Source organism: Hevea brasiliensis, chromosome 4 (genome assembly GCF_030052815.1).
Source record: "Hevea brasiliensis isolate MT/VB/25A 57/8 chromosome 4, ASM3005281v1, whole genome shotgun sequence".
NCBI classification, from domain to species: domain Eukaryota; kingdom Viridiplantae; phylum Streptophyta; class Magnoliopsida; order Malpighiales; family Euphorbiaceae; genus Hevea; species Hevea brasiliensis.
Window position 1 is genome coordinate 18,407,695 of NC_079496.1, and position 11,551 is coordinate 18,419,245.

General features: G+C 32.5%; 1 protein-coding gene across 1 annotated transcript; it reads right to left on the reverse strand.

Moving 5' to 3' along the window:
* Positions 1-3,024: 3,024 nt before the first annotated feature.
* On the reverse strand, positions 3,025-7,446 carry LOC110667649 (glutamate receptor 2.8-like). Its single transcript, XM_058146425.1, has 5 exons — positions 7,206-7,446; positions 4,762-6,005; positions 4,316-4,628; positions 3,827-4,224; positions 3,025-3,708 (listed from the first exon to the last, which is right to left on the reverse strand). The coding sequence occupies exons 1-5, from the start codon at positions 7,396-7,398 to the stop codon at positions 3,352-3,354; spliced, it is 2,505 nt and encodes an 834-aa protein (XP_058002408.1). The 5' UTR covers positions 7,399-7,446; the 3' UTR covers positions 3,025-3,351.
* Between the last annotated feature and the right edge of the window lie 4,105 nt (positions 7,447-11,551).

Genomic DNA, 11,551 nt, shown 5'->3' on the forward strand with positions numbered 1-11,551 from the left:
ATTCCACCAATGCCTTAAATTTCTTGAAATTCTCAAAAGTTTCAGATTTGAATTTCAAGAAATAAACCCAGCTTATACGACTATAATCATCTGTAAACAACAGAAAATAGTGACTTCCACCAAGTGACTCTGTTTTCATAGGCCCACACAAATCAGCATGCACAAGTTCAAGACAATCAGATGCCCTCCATGATTTTCCAATAGGAAATGACCGCCTATTTTGCTTTCCATAAACACATCCTTCACAGAAAATAAGTTCACCAATTTTCGGTAAGCCAACAACCATTTCTTTCTGACTCAGAAGTTTCAAACCATTCAAATGCAAATGCCTATAACGTAAATGCCACAAATTAGCCTCATTATCTCTCTTAACAACTAAGGCATTACCCACTACATTTGAAACATCAAAAGGAAATATCCTATTTTGTGTCATATGGATAGTTGCTATGGTCTGACCAGATTTTTTGTCATGAATAATACATGGATCACCATCAAATACAATAGAATATTCACTAGTCATCAATTGTCCAACACTCAATAAGTTATGAGCTAAACTAGGCACAAATTGTACATCATAGAGGAGTTTAACATCACCTTGCACAGATTTAATGGCAATTGTACCTTTTCCTTCAACTTTCATCTGCTTGTCATCTCCAAGTCGAACCTCACCCTTTTGTGACTCATCAAGCTCTTTGAACAATGATTTGGTTCCAGACATGTGGTTGGAGCATCCACTGTCTAAAAACCATACATCTTTACTGTTGGCATCATTATGAATTGGTGAATGAGCCATGAACAACCAGCTCTCCTCTTCAATCTTCTCTGTAAAATTTGCTTGCTTTTGTTCTTCTCTCTGTTTGGTCCAACAATTAGCTTCTTTGTGGCCCGGTTTGTTGCAATACCTGCATTGAATTGAGCTTTTGTATTGGCATGGTTCTCCAAATTGACCTCTACCTCTGTTGCTACCACGACCTCGTCCACAAAATCCATTTCTGCCTCTGCCATGAACTGCTGAGTTTTCTATTTTTCCCTTAGAAGACTCCCCCTTCACCTGAAAGGCCTTTTCCTCAGACTTTTCATGGGACCTGCCAAGTCTAGCTTCATGTGCTAACAAAGAACTCATCATTTCATCAAAAGTATAAGTGGATAGGTCCTTAGTCTCTTCAATTGCAGCAACAATATAATCAAATTTTGAGCTCAGACTCCTTAACACCTTACTCACAACAATTTCATTACTTAAATTTTCACCATAAGACTTCATTTGATTGACAATCCCAGACACCCTAGATAAGAATTCTTGCACAGATTCTTTTTCTTTCATAATTAGAGTCTCAAAATCACGACGAAGAGTTTGTAATTTTACAGTAATTACCTTCTTGTCACCCAAATATTCTTGCTTCAAAATCTCCCATGCCTGTTTGGAGGTAGAAGCTACTGAAATTCGAGGAAATATTTCATCCTCCAATGCTGATTGGATGAGCAGTAAGGCCTTTGCATCCTTCTTGCGATTTTCTCTCAATCACTGGTCAGGTTCGACAGGTGCTGGATTCGGTTCTTCATACCCATTCTCCACCAAGTCCCATAGCTCTTGAGACTTGAACAATGTCTCCATTTTGAGACTCCAAAGATGATATTTTTCACCTTTGAAGATTGGAATTAAGGGCTGTGCTGCTGAGCTAGTTCCGTTGCTTGCCATGGCTTCCTTTCAATTTGGGGTTTTCTTCACCTCTCTGCTGGTTCATGTCTCTCACCACTCAAATCCCCCCCTTTTTTTTTTTTACTTTTCTCTTTCCCGTGCTTGAGAAAAAGAGAGGACCGAAACCTGGTTACTTTTGGGGCTTTCTTTCTTTGTATAGCTCTGATACCACAACTGTTGGTAAAGAAAGAAATAAAAAAAAAATATTGAAAGATAAGCAAAAGACTTGTAGTGCTGATTTTTATTTCTCTCTCTGTTTCAAAAAAGAGACACAGTACACAACTTTAAATAATATCAAGAGAACAACAGAAAAACTAAAAAATAGGAATATAAACCCTTGACCTGATTTAGTGCCAAATATATCTGACCACTAACATGTTGACTAACAGATAATAAATCATTCTAAGACCCCCTAACCAAAAACAAAAAAACATCAAAAAACTCATGCTCCGAAAAATCAGCCATCAACATTTTGAATCATTCTTTCAACACCTAGCTGTATCTCTTATTAATGGATTAACAAGTCCTCCTTTCGCTAGTGATCCAGATAAGAGCCATATGCAATGATGACTGGGCAGTTCGGGTGCACCATGTCGACAAGGAAGCGGACTGGATTGCTGGATATGCTACAGCTCTTCAGCTTGGTGTGCTTGTGTTTGATCAACCTCTAATGAGTGTTAGTTCTTGACTTATTCATGATGTTTGAGGTGTCTGCTATACGCTTAGCTAGAGTGAGTTGTGATGTAATGTGTTTCTTTGCTTTTTAACCTTTTGACTCTTTTATTTACCCAAAAAGAAAATTGATACTCACTATTGTTTTTCTATATTTATTTTAAAATTTTTGATGTGTTAAAAATATATATTAATTAAAAATTTAAATAGAAATAATTATATTTGTTTATAGTTACATCATGATCATGGATGATGGATCAACAATATTTTATCTTACCTTTTCCTCTGGTCTCTCATATATTGTTATGCTCCTTGGAAGTGTATAATTTATCTTAATTCATAAAATGCTTTTTTTTAATGTAAAAATGTGTGAGAAGTTAATTATAATAGTACTGTTATTTGCTGCATTTATATCAAGCAAGACGTTAAATATTAATTAATTAAATAGAGACAATATATGAATTATTGAGATTAATACTTTTAAAGGATAAATGTGAGTGATTAAACTCTAATCTCCTGAAAAGACCTTTTACTTGATTTATGGACTGCCCTCAGGAAGAACTATCGTGCACACAAAAGTAACAAACAAAATGATGAGGAGAGCAAGGGTTGATGTGCCTCAATTAATTACGAAAATCATCCAAAAGCTGCTGGGACTATGGCTGAAAGTCTCATCTTCTTCTGATGATTCCTGTTCATCTACTACACACTTTTGAGAACCAATCATGGCTTTTTCTGGTTCTTGAAGTTCACAACTCTCGGTTACTTGTAACTGTTTTATATGTGCTAAAAGAACAAACACTGGATCATTGCACTATTTAATCTTTATGGTGTATGCTTATATACCTGTAACTATTGTGTACATGCCCGAAGATTCAAGTGAATTACAGAAGTATAAGGTTAGTCCTAAACTTGGGCACAAAATGTTAAGAATTCATCTATTAGCTTCATTTACAACCAAATACTATTGCCTCTGGAAGTTATTAGGGTTGCATGCTAAATTCTATAATTCCAACAGAATTTGCTGGACTTTCTACATTACTGTTCCTCCTAGAGAGCTGTTTCTTCCCTATCATTATAGCCAAGATCAATCTCCAGATCATCTTTCTTCTCTGTATTAAATAGCTGACAAGAGCAACAGTTGATGTGCCTCCTGTCAAGATGAAGAGTACCCAAAAGCTGCTGGGGCTAAGGCTGGAAATTTCATCTTCTGATTTCACATCCACACACTTCTCAGAAGCAAGCATTGCTTTCTCCAGCTCTTGCAGCTTACCATGTTCTGATACATTTAGCAGTGCCTTTGTTACATCATGTACGAGTGGTGATCCCCTTGGAAATACCTGAGAAGAATTGTTACCATTAATCATTGAACTGCTGAGAAGTTAAGGTATTTGAGTTTTTTCATTTTTTAATTTTAAGTTTTATAGAAGTTAAGCAATGGCAAGGTTGCAGACTTACAAATCCAAATCCCCCAACTTTGTAGGTTGGCCCAGCTGCAATAAACTCATTGCAGTACTTTGTCAGGAATAATTTGGCAAAAGGAGCTTCAAGAAAAGCAGCTGCTATTTCTCGACTTCTAAGGCCCTGAGCGTATTCATCTGGTGACTTATAGCTCTTGAGGTTCTCAGAGCGGAAGCGTAAGACTTCTGTCAAATATCTTGTGACAAAACTACCCCTGCAATATCCAACCATGGAATTGCTGTTCTGCAGTGACTGGACATCAGCTACTGTGGGTTCAAGCCCTGTCACTGTGAGTATGCTAGTGAGGTTAGCTGTGTAGGTCTGTGTGATGACTAGAGCCACAAACAGCCATACCACCATTGCCATCCGTGATAGATTGCTATGTAGTTTTTCCCCTAACATGATCAAGTAAATAAGCATCGATCAATCCATGATAATTTCCATTTTTATTTTTATGACTGGGTTGAAAGAGTGCTTGGAGTTTACCTTGCAAAGAGAAGAGTGTTGTGAAAGACAATCCAATCATGATTCCAATTTGATTGAGGACACTGCCTCTATGTTCAGGGCAGTAGTTTCGCTCTATCATCCAAACAACAAAACCATTGTAGAGATTTATAGCCAATGCTAAAGCCCACATAGCTTTTGTGAAGGGCTTTATGAATAACAATTCTCTCTTGGAGGTTCGTGCTTGTACTGGAACTATCATCACTAAAACTGATTCAGTGTAGGGATACGTGAATTCTGCATGCTCACAACGACTAGCGACTAACGCCACATCTCCAACCACTGCATCGAATTTCTGCTTTCGATGAACAAAAATCCAAGTAGATGTGCACGTACATTTAAGCATACACAGTTAATTAGTAGAAAGGAAAACAAGACAATTAATAAATAAAATTAACCAGTATGATATTTTAAGATGAATCTCTTACCTTAAGATGAAGCTGCTCCACTAAATTATCATAGGTTCCCTGAAAAGATATAAATTTGTAGTGCAGAAAATATGGCATGCTTGCAACAGTAGCTTTGAAGAGGTCAATAGCAAATCCTTCAAAAGAATTATTGTTATTTATTGGATTATGAACAACATTCACATATTGCTTGAAAGATGACATGTTTGGAACCCCAATTTGAAGTGGTTTGGAATTTGTTGGAATAGCCCATCCTCTAGGAGTGCTTTCAGAGTCTCCTGGCCAAAAAATATGCCCCAAATTCTTCATACAAGAGTTGTATGCAGATCCTTCATGAACGCTCTTTGAGAAACCTAATCTGTCTGACCAGAACCCAAGTTCTGTATATCTCCTATGCACTACATTAATGACCTGAAATTTATCAGCTGGAGCTAATTTTTGGTTAATAAAATGAATCTGTCCACTTAGGCCGTCGAAATCATTTGTCAAAATGTTACCTAACAAGTGTTGTCCATCCTTGCTATAGCTTTCCTTCATTGCTAAACATAGTGCCCATGCAGCGTCATAGGCCTGCACAGCGTAAATTCCCGGCTTGTTAATGTCCTCTTCTGGATATTCTGAAGCAAACAATGTTTCAAATCTTTTATCAAAGTCTTGAAACTGGGGCTTTTTATCAGGGAAATAGCTCCTGACACCCACAATTCCTTGCATTGAGGGGAAGGTAGATGTGTTGATAGAATGGATGAGACTTGTAAAGGCATTTGTAGTTATCCATACATAATCCTTCTTCATCATCCCCATTTCATTCGCCTTTTGGAATAGGCGTATAGCCAATGGCACTGACAAATGAACGAGAAAGACTCTACAATGATCTTGTTTAATCTTTTCTAGTTCCTTTACCATTGAAGAAACAGAAGGTGGGACAGGTAAAAGACGGCTTATTTCTGCACCTACTTCTCGTAGGGAATCTGAGAGAAGAGGTATACCTTCAACCATTGAAGAACCATTGTCTTCATAAATTACAGTAACATGATACCATTCCCATGAATGAACAATGGCAGCAATAGCTCTCATTTGCAAGTCCTGGTTGGACGAGGCTTGAACCATAAATGGCCAACGTTCTGTTGCCCACACTGGAGTTGCATCAGCTAAAGAAATAATTGGGATGCGGGCTTGGCTAGCGACCTCTGCAACTAGTGATGCTTCTTCCCACCTTTGTGGTCCTAGTATGGCTTGTACTTTTTGCCTATCAGTAAGTTCCTGGGCTGCAAATTAATCGACGTAATATATATCAACTAAACTAAGCTAATCGCAAATGTGCTCATAAAAGAAATCTCTAAAGTATTTACCATTAATTAAGAAATATGTTCTAATAGTTATAGGACTTCAAATACAAAAATAATTGGTATGGTGTAGTGTGTCATTATAATTAATTATAAAAAATATTAGTATAATATATTTATATAAATATATAAATTTTATTTATTTAATATACGAATGTTTTTTCGCACTATCTTTTTTGACCTTTTTGAAGTCTCCCTGTTCGAACGTTGGTCCGACCCTTTACTATTAGTATAGTGCTTTTTGATCCTAGTCTTGACTTGGTTCGCGGCCTATCTTTACTAAAAGGAATGTGCAGCGCGCGTACCTTCAGGCTTAAAGAATATAGCAGTTGTAGCAGTTATGCGTGGAGCACGATCGGCATAAGGACTTCGGTTTACGGAACGTAGCTAAAGTTGCTGTCTTAAATTAAACAGAATTTTTTCTTTTCTGATAGCAGCTACTCTAAGTAATTAAGCAATTTCCTGAGTTGATTGAGTCAAATCAAGAATAGCGTTTTTTCTGTTGTTGGTCGGTTGGTATTTACAACCTTTTAAAAGCCAAACATATCCTTCTCTCATATAGGTCTTTTGTCTCACCTTCGACCTGATCTGACCACTTTTGCGAACTATGATTAAACTGGCAGGATATAGTGTTTTGAATACACAGTGATGATGATGATAATTAATCGAGTTATATTTATAGGGATTAACTCTATATTATGTTTTTTATTTTAATATTGTGTATGTGATGTACTTAAATTTCAAAAACTGAATGAGTAATAAAAATCAAAAACTGAATGAGTAATAGAAATATAATAAACTCGATCTACTCTTTTCAACACTTTAATCCTAAATATTCTACAGCTCCTATAAAATGGGTTTTAAAAATTGTAACTTCCTAGATTGAATAAGCAGAAATATAATGCTAAATATAAATAAGCAGTTCAGCTTATATAAAAGAAAAAAAAATTCAGCATTAAAATTCAAGGAGCTAGGTATATAATCAATAATCAATGAACTTTAATTCAATAATAATAGAGTTATCTTTAAATGGGTAAGGTTTCAAATTTGAACTAAATAAGAAAAAAAAAAGTAAAAAATAGCAAGGTATGTATGAATGAGTGTCAATATAATAAATGTTACCTGCAAGAGCTGCCTGAAGGGGTTGTCCCTGAGAGTCTTGGATTTGAAGAAAAAAACTTTGATTATTGCTGTTATTAAAATCCCTGACTGCCATCTTCATTGCCACTTTCTGCTCTTTACCTATTCGTGAACTGCCATCTACCACTGCACCCATGATGCCTCTCCCTGTTGTCTTTTCAACCCCATTAGCCATTGCCTTCTGTGCTATTATCAAGAAAACTAAGACACCTAAAGAGAGAATATTATAAGTATCCATTTGGTTTGAATATGAATAATTACTGGCAAACGGAGATGATACCTTTTATATATATAACATATATTGACCTAGGTCACATTTTAGACTTATAATTGATCCTATTTAATTATTTGTCATATAGTATTGATCCAAATTTAAGAAGCCTCAAATTTCCAAGTCCTGTCATTATCATTGACGAAGTCTAGTACTGGAATATTGAAGTCTCAGTGTCGATTACATTTCAAAGACAGAGTTTGAATGGGTTTAGGAGAGATGAACTATAATTTCCATGCAAGCCTCTCGCGCGTAAATTATATTCAAAGGAAACTATTCTTATGTTATATTTGGATGGATGAAAATAAAAATTAAATGGAAGTTTTTTTAATTTATTATTAAACAAATAGACTCTGGCTTGATTAGTCCGTTAATTCATCCATCAATTATTTCTATTATTATGGTGAAAATTATTAACATTCACGTAAAGTCATGCATTCTTATCATCAGTAAAGGAGGGAGAAGAAGAAAATTTGACTGATTCCAACTTACATTTTATATGTGAAAGGCACGCATATAGAAGAAGAAGACCAACAAGAAGATGTTGTTAGGATTTGTCCCTTGGTGTACGCGTAAACCTTTCTGGATTCATTAGACTTTACAAGACGCTAGACCATAAGTCGAGTCATTGCTTCATTTATACTAGAGAATCTCTGGACTCTTGAATCCTGGAACTTTGGCATTTAGTCCTGCAGCTACAAATAGTCTTTAAATTTCTGGAGACCACTGGAGTATTGTCTTCACTTCTTTAATTTGACGAATTCCAGTCTTGGCTTGTTTTGTTTTAAGCAAGCCTTAGAGTCTCTTGAAAATCAATTAAATAATCCATATTTATTGCAGTCAAAGGGTTTTCTGAAAATTTTTTAATGCCCTTCTTTGTTTTTGGAGAGAATTAGACATATGTTTTTTCCCCTTCAATTGCTTTTATTGCCTTTAGATTATATATTGAGCAAAGAACAATTAATAAACACATTTTCTTTTCCAATTAATCTCTTAAATAACTTGTTTTGAACACAGAAGAGATCATCAAACATCTTCATTCACGTTTCTAGAACAAATAGAAAATATAAATAAACATGACTTTGCCAAGTTTATTTTCTCCATCAATGAAAGATCTAGATAGAAGAGTGGATGCATGATGTTTTTGCTGAAATTTTCTTATAGAGCAAAGATATGAAGATGGCAATAAAGTTGAGACAAAAAATAGTGAATTTGAGCAAATTGATGAAGTGTAAGAGGAATGAAAAAGAATTTCAATAGAATGACATGGAGCCGAGGATGTTCGAGTAGGGGAAGATGTTAATCGCAAAGCAATTAGTAATTGATGAACAAAATTAGCAGAATGTGCAAGTAGAAATTGATTGAGCTTCAACGGTTGGTATGTATCATGTCATTGTTAACGCTTTATTTGAATACCACATCTCTTTTAATAGAAAGAAAGGTGTTGTCTCATATTAATTTGAAATAAAATATTTGAGCTAAATTTAAGACTGGGATAAACTTTCTCTCATTGACACTCATAACATTTCTGGCACAAGGCCAAGCAAAAAATATAAGACTTTTACAAGCTAGAGGGTCTGAGAATTAAGCATGGTGCCGAAGGATTGTTGCAATTATGTTAACAGATCAAGAAGATTGAGGCTTGGGGATAGTGATGTTGACTGCGTCAATAGAATGTTTTTTAGAATACAACAAAAGAATAGAGATATTTTTTTCATTTGATTGATCAAATGAGGAACAAAGGTTTATTAATATATTTTGGGCCCATCCTCATAGCATAGCAGCTATAAAGAGTAGATTGAAGATGAATAAGATGAAAATGACAACCACCCACTAATTTCTTGCTTGATGATGAAAGAAAGAATACGAATATGCAAATGATAGATTTTTCTTTTCTTTTCATTGGTAGATGTTTTTCTTTGTTAGCAAGGAAAATCATGAAGATAAAGCAAAAAAAGAAGAAGATGTAAACAAGATGATGATGTTTTACTTTGCTCAAATGGTAGCCGTAAAAATTATAGACAAATATAATTTCGATTACTTTGATACTATAATAAAATTTAAAATAATATGAGAAAATAGTGATAAGGAGTTGAGGAAAAAATAAACAAAAATTTATGTGGTTGGAATAAATTACAGAATAAAATTAAATTTATCTCTTATATTTATTTGGAGATTCAATTTAGTCTAGCTATTTTTAACTTTGGTATAAGTGATTTATTAATATTTAATTATTTTTTATTTTTTAAAAATTAAAATATTATTTTATAATTAATTAAATTAAAATATAAAGATATTATTTTTTTTATTATTAAATGTTATTAATTAAAACGAAATATAAAAAAAATATTATTTTTAAATTTGCATATAACTAATTAAAATAAAAATTATAATAATTATACTTAATTAAATTAAAAAATAATATATATTTTATTTTCATATAATTAATTAAAATAAAAATTACGATAATAATAAATTTTAATTATTTAAATTAAAAAAACATTATTTTTACATTTACATTTATTAATTAAAATAAGAAAATTATAATTAAATAATATTAAAAATATAAAAATTTACTTTTATATTTTCATATTATTAATTAATATTAAAAAAGTAAAATATAATAAAATTAACTAATTATAATTATTGAATTAACATTAAAAAATAGTTAACTATAAATTAACGTTAAAAATATTTAAAAAAATAATAAAAAATAACTCACACATCAAATAACGATGAGTTACACATTCTTTAATTTTAAATTAAATTGAGCATAAATAAAAAAATTTAAAATTAAATTAAAATTAAAATTATACTAAATTATACCTCCTAATAAATACAGGCACAAATTAAGCTTTATTCCATTAAATTACCTACAATCACAAACAAAGATATCAATCATTATAATTATCATTCAATGGTTTAAAATGAACACTTGGTTTACAGAAATTTGGCCCGACTAACTCTCTATGGCATTACGACATATTAATTCTAGAAATATAAAAGAATAGCTCCTTTGTAAGAATAAAATATTATTATTTATACGAGAGAATCTACGAATTAGGCATATATTATGTTGACGTCTATGGGCTATATTTTGGTTTAATTAAGCCATTAATTATAATGAAAATTCGCCATTTTATGAGCTAATTGAAAAAAAATAATAAATTTAGGCAATTTTTTTTTTGGAAAGTTCTAATTCTAATAAATAACTGTTTAATTTTTTTTTTAATTTTAGTATTTAGAACTACTCTGATTAAATTATTAATCAATAAAGTCAATTCATATGGAAGAAGGTGAAATATAAGATTATCTAGAAATGAGCTTGTTAGGTGAACTAACAAATAGACCTTGTCAAATGTCAATTGACCTTTGAGGCATGCATACCTTTTTTGCGTTTGGTATTATTATTCAAATTATTATTAAAAAAAATATTTTTAAATATATTAATTAAAATATATAAATGAATGTATAATTATTTTTTTTTAATAATGATAGGAAAACGAAATATATAAAATAATTATACCCATTGATTAAACAAAAAACACGCATTATACTTGATATTTATGGATGAGAGATTTTAAAAAGTGAGGGAGTAGAAAGATAATCTAGGTGAAAGACATGCGGAGGGAGGGAGGGAGAGAGAATGCATAAATCTGTTGAGGAGAAATTAATTTCTTATTTGAAGGTATTTTTGTCATTTCTCAGGTGATTAACAGTCTGATTGAGTTCAATTTAGACCGAAAAATTATATTGTTGACCTTTTGAAAATAGAAGAACCTAATTATAATTTTATCAAATTTTGAGGGTTAAATTATGATATATTTATTTAAAAAAAAAAAAAAAAAAAAAAAATATATATATATATATATATATATATATCATTTAAAATTGGACAACACTAGCCTCTGCAAAACTACACTACAAAAGCCAAAAAGGTCCAAGCCAAATACCGTCACAAGCCGCTAATTGTTCAGGTACAGGTGTTGCCACAAGTAAGTTGTGATGTGCGCGATTAGATTTTGTAATTACGGGGGGAAAATTAGTATTTAATTTT